At 47.5% G+C, this 11,816-nt stretch overlaps 1 protein-coding gene across 3 annotated transcripts; it reads left to right on the top strand.

Moving 5' to 3' along the window:
- Nucleotides 1-5,833: 5,833 nt before the first annotated feature.
- LOC111934861 (uncharacterized) lies at nucleotides 5,834-11,311 on the top strand. Of its 3 annotated transcripts, XR_015275036.1 has the most exons (3): nucleotides 8,402-8,530; nucleotides 8,633-8,715; nucleotides 8,812-9,933. XR_015275036.1 is itself a non-coding variant. In XM_086846112.1 (2 exons), exon 2 carries the CDS (start codon nucleotides 9,947-9,949, stop codon nucleotides 11,261-11,263), a length of 1,317 nt encoding a protein of 438 aa, XP_086702238.1. In that variant the 5' UTR covers nucleotides 8,373-8,530; nucleotides 8,812-9,946; the 3' UTR covers nucleotides 11,264-11,311. The 3 variants fall into 3 exon arrangements, 1 of the variants encoding a protein (XP_086702238.1); XR_002867450.2 differs by lacking the exons at nucleotides 8,402-8,530; nucleotides 8,633-8,715 and adding an exon at nucleotides 5,834-5,954; XM_086846112.1 differs by lacking the exon at nucleotides 8,633-8,715 and having other exon boundaries at nucleotides 8,373-8,530; nucleotides 8,812-11,311.
- The last annotated feature ends 505 nt before the right edge of the window (nucleotides 11,312-11,816 follow it).

The raw sequence follows: 11,816 nt of genomic DNA, 5'->3' as shown, positions 1-11,816 counted from the left end.
ACACCTGCTTGCTGAGAACACTTCTTCCTTTTCATTATCCGCAGGAATTTGGGGGGAGATGGATTACTTAAAATGGTGATGACAGCCCTGTGCAGGAGCAGGGAATTTGTGATTCTTCTTCTTCCACTCCTTGACATTGGGGTGCGTTGTTCTGATTCCCTTTCCATGGTGTGGGAGCAGCTTCCCGAGGTGGAGGAGAGACATCCTATTATTTATCCATTGCATCCTGCAGCATACCATGTACAGAACCTTTTTGGGCTAACGCTGCAGCAAAGGCTGCTCTTTAATTATAAATACACATCAGATAAGCAGGCAGGCAAAATTGACAGGAGCAAAAGGAGAGCAGGAACGGGAGGAATGCCTCGGAACCGCTGTGCTGTGGGAAGTTTGGAAAATCTGTGTTATAATATTTAGAGGTGTGTTTTAATTTGATTGAAAAATGTGACATTTACATTGACAGGCAGTGCCATTCTGAAAAGGCATTTTTCTGTCTGACTGTCTAAACTGTTGCTATGTAATATTTATATTTGTCATGTGTTTTTCTAGATACAGGAGTTGTTTAGATACTTAAATTTATCACATGAAAACCCTCTTAAAATTCTTACATGTAGGTTTTAATAGTATTTGGTGATTTGTTGTTGGTTAGGGTTTTTTTAAGATGATTTTTTACAATATTTTGGTGTCTGTGAAGTGAAACACAAGAACAGGGGCACTCTCTTGCTTTCCTGGCAGATCTAATCCAAGAGAGGAGCTGAGCTGGCTGTGTTGGGATCAGGCAGAGCTCCTGCCAGGATGAGGCTCCTGGCTGGGTGGGGAGGTGGGAATGGGGGGATCTCAGGGTGGGGCTGGATCCTGGATGGTCCTGGATGATGATTCTGAATGATCGTGAATGATCTTGGATGATCCTGAATGACTCTGAATGATCCTGAATGACTCTGGATTATGTTGAATGACCCTGAATTATAATCTCAAATGATCCTGAATGATACTGAATGACCCTGGATGATTCTGAATGATTCTGGATGATCCTGAACAATCCTGGATGACCCTGAACAATCCTGGCTGACCCTGAATGATCCTGAACTACCCTGAATGACCCTGAACAATCCTGAATGACCCTGGATGATCCTGAATGATTCTGAATGATCCTGAACAATCCTGGATGACCCTGAACAATCCTGGCTGACCCTGAATGATCCTGAACTACCCTGAATGACCCTGAATGACCCTGAACAATCCTGAATGATCCTGGATGACCCTGAATGATGATCCTGGATAATCCTGAATGACCCTGAATGATCCTGAACGACCCTGAATGACCCTGAACAATCCTGAATGATCCTGGATGACCCTGAACAATCCTGAATGACCCTGAATGATCCTGAATGATCCTGAATGACCCTGGATGACCCTGAATGATGATCCTGCATGACCCTGAACCCCGCTGCCTGTCCAGCAGGGAGGGAGCAGAGCAGGACAAGCAGGGGCAGCGTGGCCTGGGGGCTGGGGCAGATCCCAGGGCTGGGGAAGGGGCTGGGGCAGAACCAGCCCCACAAAGCCCAGCAGGGAGGGAACAGTGCCAGCTCAGCTGTGACACTGGGGGCTCTCATGGGGACACCGAGGGGCTGGACAGCTCCCCACCCTTGGATCCAATTCCATTCCCTTCCCAGCCAGTGACATCCACCCCCTGCAGAACTCTCCCTGCCCAGGGCACAGCCTGCAGGGAGGGGTGGGAGCAGCTCCTGTGGCAATGGAGATGTTTTTATGACATCTGCTGGCCATAAAATCTCAACTCCTTCGAGGGAAAATGGCAGTTCAAAGCCTGTGGAAATAATAGTTCCTTGTAAGACACACATAAATATATTTATGGATATGCAGCTTTCATTGACACATATATATATATTTATTGTATTGCACTTTAATGTTTCCCCCCATCTATTGCTTCAGATTTTTTGCATATTTATTATCTGCAGGTAAAGATGAGCATATTAATAAAAAAAAAAAATAAAAATCTATAAAATATTGAAGGTGGTGGGGGGAGGAATATTTATTTAGCCAGGAGATTTATTCAATGCTAATGTGAAATACGTCAGCACAAAGATGATGTCATTTGGCCCCTGCTCAACAGCCCTTGAGGTTCCAGCACCAATTTTCACTGCATTCAGCCCCAAAGCAGGAGTGGCACTGCTCCTGTGCCTTTGGAGTCGTTATTTTAGGGGTTCCAAACCAGAAGAGGATTTTGCTGCAGGCCCTGGGAGGGGATGTGGCAGGGCTGGTTTGGTTTGTTCCTGGCCCCAGGAAATGCAGATTTGCTGTGCCTGATCTGACTCGGTGTAACAGAGCTTTGGATACAGGCAGAATCAGCTGTGGTAATTAAAAATGCTCCCAGGGCTTCACCAGGCTGAAATAACTGGAAATATTGGGCTAATAATTGACTTGAGCTGGGCTGGGCCCATTGTTCACCCAGGGTTTTACAAAATACCTACTCCAAACCTAAAAGCTTTGTCATGTTCATCACAAGGGGTTTGTAGGCAAATGATATTGTTGCCACTTGCCTGACCTAAATTATTCTGATAGCAAGAAATGCAAAAACCCAAGTTAAATTACTCTTTAGCAGAAATTTCAGGCAATGGACACTTTTCCATGAATATTTCATGCCAGGCTATAAATAATTCTGTTGGATTTGGAAGATCAGAAAGTGAGTACTGGGATGATGTAGGGCGTTTATGTAAGGCTGATCGCCCCGTGCCTGCTGCAGGAGACAGATCCATTCATGGAATTCAAGTCATGTGTGGCCAAATGGGACATTTTTCCATGGATTTCTTTGCAGTCACTCTTTGTTTCAGCTGTTAAGGCTGGAACAGCCAAACACAGCCCCGTCATTCACCTCTGATGGCACCTGAGAGCAAAAGGAGATGTTTTCACAAAGCCTTTCCTTTTAGGAATGTTTTATTCAATATTCTAATGGCAGGGCTGAATATGTTGTGCTGCTTAAATACAAGTTGGGTAAGTACTGAGGTGCAGGTTCCTCTGAACCTTCACTCACATGGAAAAATCAGCTCCACTTGATGGAATGGTCTTCCCTAGGAACTGACTTGGATGGGATTTTTCTCTCTCAGTGTCATCTCTTCATATCAACCAGGGGGAAAAAAAGAATTAAATTGTTCCTTCTTTATGTCCATCTAGGATTGATCTTATGCAAACAAAGAAAGAAATCAAAATATCCTCTATCAAATGAAATCAAGATATCCTGTATCTGGGGATCATTCAGGTTGGACAAGCCCTCTGGGATTATTGTTCCCCCACCCCTGCCCCAAGGGCCACATCCACAACCTTTGAACCCCCCAGGGATGGGGACTGCCCTGGGCAGCCTGGAGAGCCCTTGCAGGGAAGAAACACAGTTCAATCCTTCTGTTCTCCTGCTGGTTTGTATGACTTGTTCCAACCACATCCTGCTTTTAATTTTAATTTAAATTTTTTTAATTATTCACAATGCTCATTCACTTTCCTTTCCCTCTGCCTAAAACTTTACTTATTTTTTTTCCTCCCTAGGTAAAACAAGGAAAATAAGGTTCCTTTATCCAATTTCCAAGCTGTATTTCATTCCCCCTCTTTCACCCTCTCTATGATCCCTTTTGTAATGCCCAAAGTGCTGCTCATCCAGGAGAAGTCTGGAGAGCAGCAAAAACTTTCCTGTCTCTCACCTGGAGCACGTCAGGCCTACAGAATCCCTGGATACAGGAGGGAGACAGGAGAGAGGAGCAGGAGCTGGGAGGCCAAGAGGAGATTTGGTCAGGAGCACTGATGTGCTGGGATCACCATCCCTGGGAGTAAATTCTTCCCCTTTCTTTGCTGCTGCCATTCGTGCTCCCCCTCTGCTCCTTTTGCAGCTGCTATGTAATTGCCTTGTGTTGGAATTTGCCCAAATTCCAGCTTTTTCCAGAGTTTTTCTGCTTTATTTAGAGCTTTTCCAAGTGGCTCCTTGTAGATGTGGAGTTCTTAAATGCTGGTAATGCTCTTTATCCACCATGGGAGACACTGAATATTCCTGGCACGGTGTGACTGCAAGGCAGGAAAAACTCTGGGAGCAAAGCACAGTGGATGTGTTCTGGATCTTCTTTAGGGAGAACAGAAGGAGTTAAATAAACCAGGGCTGGAAGGACATTCCCAAATCCATAATGCACAAGATTGGCATTCTGTCTGCATACAAATAACTTGGATTAGCAGGATGTGCCATTGCTTTCACCATAAAAATATCCACACTCACATTATTTTAAGACACTTCCAAAATAGAGCGGAGTTAAAATATTTGTTTTAAACTATCCAGGGATCCTTGCACAATCTTTTTGATTGCTTTTTATAGCCCTTCTCCACCCTGAGTCACTTAGCAGTTCCCTTTCCTGAAATACCAGTGGTAACTCTCTCTCCATCTCCGTGATGGATGTTTGTGTGAATTCATTTCACTCCTCACAGTGAAGCCTTTCAGCACTGCCTCTCCAGCTTGGGACAAATGCAGCCTAAATGGGGGTTTTAGACAAAATTGTGGGGAAATGAGGTTACCCAGAGCAGCTGTAGCTGCCCCTGGATCCCTGGCAGTGCCCAAAGCCAGGCTGGACATTGGGGCTGGACACTGGGACAGGGGGAGGTGTCCCTGCCATGGCTGGGGGGCACTGGGGGGGATTTAAGGTCCCTTCCCACCCAAACCATTCTGGAATTCCCTGCTCACTCCCTGTGGGAGGTTTTCATTTACCACATTTCACATTCCACACCTTTCTCTTGGGCCTGGACATTTCACTATTGATGCAGAAGGTTTTGAATGGCAGGAGGGACTTCACGAAGCTCCTTCTGTGTCTCCTGTAAGAAGTGGGAGCTGCCCCTCTGAATCTGGCCCTGCTTCCATTTCTGTCCCTCCCAGCCAAAGGTAACATCACAATGTGCTCTTTCCTTGCTGCTGTAAATTGAATATCCCATTTTCTCCTGGCTCCCCTCAGGAGCATCTGAGTGAAATGGTTTTCCTGTCCTGCAAAACACTTCAGAAACTTTCCTTCCCCAAATTGAGGTGAGTGGTTTTGGGTCTTTATTGCTGCTTTTCCTGCGAGCAATAGCTTCCATTTGCTGGGCATTTCAAAGTGCTTTGATCTCTATCAAGATTGAATTTTAGCTTTCTTTCTTTATATTTTGGAATGAAAAGTATTTTTTGGCTTCATGTTCTGCCAGCTCAGGACATTTTTACATCATCCCTTTCCCACAAACAAACATTGGTTTGTGCCTGTTGGATTTCTAAATGCAAACACTGGGTTGAAGTTGTCACAGGTGCTTTTTGTGCTTCATCCCTCCCTGACAGCTGAGACCCAAAGTATCCCCAGCTGTGGGGATCTTTTCCTTGGGTTCTCAAGCATTTCCAGCTGAATTTGACATCTAAGATAGTTTCAAGTTCCCTTCACACTCTTATTTTTTCCCTTTTATCTGTTCCAGTTCTCCTGAATTCCACTTCTGTGCATTTTCTAGATTTCCCTCTTGTCCTGGATTGCTTTCCATCTCTTTCTGACACACAGAGCTCCTGTAAGAGGTTGGTAAACTCTTTAAACTGCTCAAAGAAATTACCACTTTTCCCCGCTTTCCATCATCTCTTAATTCTTTACCTTCTGAGCAGTGTAGAATTTTCTCCTCCACCTGTCAGGCTGTGTGTAATTAATGCTGTCTTCCCTTTCTCCCAGCTCCCACATCCCTTCCTTCCCATCTCCCCCTGGCTCTGTTTCCTTTGCCAGTTTGAAGGGACCGATTGTTCTAAGAGGCAAAATAAAGTTCAAACTGTTTTTCATGTGACAGCAGCAACATCAGCTGAAGTTCTGCTGGAGAAGTGCTGCGGAATTTCCTGGGAATGGACTGGAACTCTTCCATTCCAGTTCTCCCTGGGAGCCAGGAAGGTGTCCATGGTATGGGCTGGGAATGAGGTGAGTTTTAAAGGGCTCCCCCAGCCCAACCCATCCTGGGGTATCAAACCCTGCTCTTCCAACCCAAACCATCCTGGGATATCAAACCCTGCTCTTCCAACCCAAACCATCCTGGGGTATCAAACCCTGCTCTTCCAACCCAACCCATCCTGGGATATCAAACCCTGCTCCTCCCTCCAACCCAACCCATCCTGGGATATCAAACCCTGCTCCTCCCTCCAACCCAACCCATCCTGGGATATCAAACCCTGCTCCTCCCTTCCAACCCAAACCATCCTGGGGTGACAAACCCTGCTCCTCTCTCCAACCCAACCCAAACCATCCTGGGGTATCAAACCCTGCTCCTCCCTCCAACCCAACCCATCCTGGGATATCAAACCCTGCTCCTCCCTTCCAACCCAACCCAACCCAACCCATCCTGGGGTATCAAACCCTGCTCTTCCAACCCAAACCATCCTGGGATATCAAACACTGCTCCTCCCTTCCAACCCAAACCATCCTGGGGTGTCAAACCCTGCTCCTCCCTTCCAACCTAAACACTCTGGGGTTTTGGACCTTGCTCTTCCCTTCCAACCCAAACCACTCTGGGATTCTGGGATTTCAGACCCTGCTCCAGGAGGGGAAGGCAGCCCCAGCCTGGTCCCTGGAGATGAGGATGGTGCCCTACTGCTCTCCTGCAGGATCCAGCTCCCATTCCAATGTATTTTGGGATTTGGAGTAAACTTGCAGGTGCTGAGTGATGAGGGGTAGTAACAAATCTGCTTTTGCAGTATTTATATGAAATTACTGCTGTCCAAGGAGCAGGGAGCTGAAGTTGGTTTTAGTGACTGAAAGAGTTTCTATTTCATTTTTTATTTTTAAGAAGTCCATAAAAAAAGAATATTTGTTTTTTATGTTTAATCTGATGTTAAAGATTTAGAGCAGGGAATGTGGGATTCATTCTTTATGGATCCCACAGGCAGGAGCTGCTGTGGCACTCAGGCTGTGCAAACCCCAAAGTTCCTCTCTCATCTGCCATCGCTGTTGTCACTCTGCAGTGGGATGGAAAAAGGAGAATCTCTTGGCAAGAGCAGGCTTTTCCTTATGTTTTCTGGTTTTCCAATATGTTCTCTGAGTGTTTCCAAGTAAAACACTTCCTGCCACATCTTCCAGCAAGCAGCAGATAGGAAGTGTGATTTCAGTGTACGTGGGGATCCCGGGGGGAGACAACAGCCCCAGGAACAAAGGCAGAGTTGGTCCCTCAGGAAATAAATTCTCATCGATTGTGGAGGAGGGTGGTGACAGCTCCAAACCTGCCAGAGCTCCAGGAGGGTTTGGACAACGCCTCAGGGACAGGGTGGGATTGTTGGGGTGTTGGATTCTGATCCCTGTGGGTCCCTTCCCACTCTGGATCTTCACTAATTCCACAAAGGGGTAACTTGGACCTCCCTCCTGAGTTGGATCTGCCTGACTCAGCAGGAGAGAGCAGTTGTCCTGCTGTCTCCACTTTCCTGGTTGGCCTGAACATATTGGGAACACTTGGTTACTTAATTTGCTCTATTAATAAACATAATTCTTGCCTATGTGAGCAAAAATCAGAATAAAAGCCAAAGCAAGGGCTGCCTCACTGCTGCTGCCTTGGCTGGACTCCACAGGGAGCAGCCAAATCCTGCTCTGTGTCAGCACCCAGGCCTTGGCCAAGGGCTGGGAATTCTCTTCCCTGCACATTTTGATGCTGTTGAGTGAGATTTGTGGTTCATGACAGTGGGAGGTGTCTGGGGTGGACGGGTCTCAGAGTCCCTTGCACCCCACACCATCCTGGGATTCTGGTACAAAACCATATTTTGCAAAAAAATAAAAGTTACTAATTCCCCCTCTGGAAAGAGGGGAAGAGGAGAGCAGAGCAATCTGCCAGATAATTTGTTTATTAAAATAATTATTTTATAAATAATTTATAAATTTTATAATTTGTTTATAAAATAATTAATTTTGGTTCTGTTTTCCTGGACAGCATCAATTACATTCCTGAGCCAGGTGCTGGGACCTGCAGCCCCCAGAGCAGGATAACAGAGTGGGCAGGGGCTGCAGGGGTGCACAGGCACTAAAACTGCTCAGGGGAGAAAAAAGTACACGGGGAAATTTTGGAAGGGACTGGGGAATTTTATTTTCTGCAGGGCTAGAAGAACAAAGGCCTTGAGCAGTAAATGCTGGTGACAAGAGCTGGCAGGACAGGATGTGCTGCACTCCCCCAGCACCTCTGCTCCCTGTTGCATCCCTTGAGTAACGATGGTGACCTTCACCCTGAAGTCGTATCCTGCCCCAGCCCAACGCCAGGCAGGAATAATCAAAGCAGAACCAAACAGGTTGGAGTTTAACGAGGAGGAAAAGCCTAATTATCCCAAAAGCTTTAATTGATAAATGCAACATCAAGGTGGCAGAAGCTCTGCTTCTACCAGTGCAGAGTTTGGTGTCAGCTCTTGTCTCTGAGCCAAGGCTGCTGTTCATGTGCTGGGCTTGCAGTGAATCAATCTCTGATTTTAGGGGGCAGCCTGCAGCTGCTGGGCAGGGCTGTGTGAGTGTTCCTGGGGCTGCTGGAGGTGAGCTCAGCCCCTGCTGTCTCCAGCTCCATCATTCCCGCTGGGATGGGGCTGGGATGGGGTCGGGATGGGGCTGGATGCTCCAGCTCTGTGTGCCCACAGGCAGCACAGGGGTTAACTGGCCAAGGTAACAGCAGCCATGCAGGAGCAGGGAAGTTGCTGTGCCAGCTCTCAGGCTCACTCAGGTGAGGCCTTTAGGCTCGGTTTTGAAGCTGGGAAAGGATCCCTTGTTGTAGCAAAGCCTCTCATGCTGTGATTGCTCTCATTTCCCTCCGCTCCAGCCCTGCCAAGAGGCACCAAATGACACCAGCCCCAAGGCTCCTGACACTGCTTCACTCCAAATTGCAGCTTTGCTCCCGCTTTGAGGTGTTTGTTCCTCCCAGGCTGGGAGAGATGAGGGCTCCAGGAGGGATGAACACACCTGGCACAGTGAGGAGCTGCTGTGACGGGCAATCACACATCAGGCGTTTCCTGAGCACATCCTGCTGCTGGGATTTGATTCCCTGACGCATTCGTGGTTTATCTGTTTGTTTGGAGAGGTGCCAGACAAAAGAGACACAGAAATTTAAATAAATGCAGGTTATCTAGAAGACATGATTTCATATTCACTTCAGGCATATCAAGATGTTCCAGAGCTGAGAAGAGTACAAAGAACGATGTGAGTGCTGGGAGCATTGATAAATTAATTGTACACAGCACTGAGCCCAGCTCTGAAGCTGATTTTTTGCTGTAATTCATGTTCTACAAGCACAGGGAGAAGGCTGAGAAGTGCTGCTGGAGCCTGAGACAGCAGTGAATTCTCCTGCAGCCGCAGGTTTGTTCCGTGTGGAACCTCCCAGCGCAGGAATTCTCTGTGACACCGTGCTGGTTCCACCCAGAGCAGCTGGGCAAAGGGTGCAATTCCCCCTGCAAAGGCTGCTGAGGACTGAACAAAGCTGTGATTTAGGGGCTGTGCTGTGCTCCAGGTGCCCAGAGCAGAGCTGGAGTGCTCTGGGTACAGCAATCCCCTCTGTCTCTGTGCCGGGGCTGCACCAGGGCTCGGCGTGGCCGGGGTTAATAAATCATTCCTGGGGAATCTGGAGCTCTGCTCCCTGCCCAGGCATCCACAGCCTCCCCTGGGCCTGCAGAGCCCTGGCTGTGTGCACAGGGCCTTGCTCAAGGCAGGATGCTGCCAGTCCCTCCGAGCTCACCCTCCGAGGTGACCATTCCAAGCGTTTGTGTCCCCGAAGGTGAATCTGGACTCTGAGAAGCCTCCAGGGGCATCATAGTCCTGGATCCCCAGGCAGTGATGAGGGATCTCCTTGGATATCCCCAGAATTTTGTATCTCTGAGCATGATTTTAAATCTTTTCCGGAGAGAAGAGGAAAAAACCTTAATGGAGCTCCGTGTTGAGCTTTGGTGTCAGAGAATCATGGAATGGTTTGGGTTGGGAGGAAACTTAAATCCCATCCAGTGCCACCTTCCACTGTCCCAGGCTGCTCCAGCCTGGCCTTGGACACTTCCAGGGATCCAGGGGCAGCCACAGCTTCCCTGGGAGTTCCAGCCCCTCCCCACCCTCCCAGGGAACAATTCCTGCCCATCATCCATCCATCCATCCATCATCCATCCATCCATCATCCATCCATCATCCATCCATCATCCATCCATCCATCATCCATCCATCCATCCATCCATCCATCCATCCATCCATCCATCATCCATCCATCATCCATCCATCATCCATCCATCCATCATCCATCATCCATCCATCCATCATCCATCCATCCATCATCCATCCATCATCCATCCATCATCCATCATCCATCCATCCATCCATCATCCATCCAACCATCATCTATCCATCCATCATCCATCCATCATCCATCCATCCATCATCCATCCATCATCCATCCATCCATCATCCATCCATCCATCATCCATCCATCATCCATCCATCATCCATCCATCATCCATCCATCATCCATCCATCCATCCATCATCCATCCATCATCCATCCATCATCCATCCATCCATCCATCATCCATCATCCATCCATCATCCATCCATCATCCATCCATCCATCATCCATCCATCATCCATCCATCCATCCATCATCCATCCATCCATCCATCCATCATCCATCCATCCATCATCTATCCATCCATCATCCATCCATCATCCATCCATCCATCATCCATCCATCATCCATCCATCATCCATCCATCCATCCATCCATCCATCCATCCATCCATCATCCATCATCCATCCATCCATCATCCATCCATCATCCATCCATCATCCATCCATCCATCATCCATCCATCATCCATCCATCCATCATCCATCCATCATCCATCCATCATCCATCCGTCCATCATCCATCCATCCATCCATCATCCATCCATCCATCCATCCATCCATCATCCATCCATCATCCATCCATCCATCATCCATCCATCCATCCATCATCCATCCATCATCCATCCATCATCCATCCATCCATCCATCCATCCATCCATCATCCATCCATCCATCATCCATCCATCATCCATCATCCATCATCCATCCATCCATCCATCATCCATCATCCATCCATCCATCCATCCATCCATCCATCATCCATCCATCCGTCCATCCGTCCATCATCCATCCATCATCCATCCATCCATCCATCCATCCATCCATCCATCATCCATCCATCCATCCATCCATCCATCCATCCCTTCCCTCTTGCAGTGGGAAACCACTGGAGTGATATTGCAGAACACCTCTCTTTTCTATAGAAGAATTCTATTTAAATGCTTGCTTGTTGGACACAGCAAAAATGGAGTTTATGTGTTCAATTTATCCAGGGCTCTCTGCTATGGGTGGCTGAATTTTTAAAGGAAAATCACTCTCTTGTGTTTTCCTGCCCTCTGCCTCCGTGTCCCTGCTCTCCCACTGTAATTATCCAGTTACTGACTCTGCACATCAGGTGTTTAATGTGGGGGAGGAGGGGGCTGAGCAGTTCAATTAATTAAGCCAAGTTGTAGCAGATCATCATCATTTTTCAAGGTGTCAATTGAGAGATCTCTGGGAGCGATGCAGATGAGCCAGGACCACCTGGGAATTCAGGCTCAGTTCCCATCACAGCATTTCCCAGCCTGTGGAAATGCTTGTCAGAGCTTCAAGTTAACCCCACAGCAGCTATAAAGGATATTTGCAGGATTGTCCTGAAAGTCTTAATTTCCATCCCTGTAGCACAGAAAAAAAACCCCAGTGAACCCCAGAATTTTTCTGCTGTGTTGTGCTGAGAGGATTTTTGTGGG

This window comes from Cyanistes caeruleus, chromosome 11 (genome assembly GCF_971803275.1).
Source record: "Cyanistes caeruleus chromosome 11, bCyaCae1.hap1.1, whole genome shotgun sequence".
Lineage (NCBI taxonomy): Eukaryota > Metazoa > Chordata > Aves > Passeriformes > Paridae > Cyanistes > Cyanistes caeruleus.
The sequence above is the reverse complement of the archived record's forward strand: the minus strand, read 5'-3'. Positions and strand labels throughout refer to the sequence as shown.

Bases quoted from the DNA above. Each gene is read 5' to 3' on its own strand.
- LOC111934861 (XM_086846112.1), top strand. From the start codon at position 9,947: ATGGTTTGGGTTGGGAGGAAACTTAAATCCCATCCAGTGCCACCTTCC.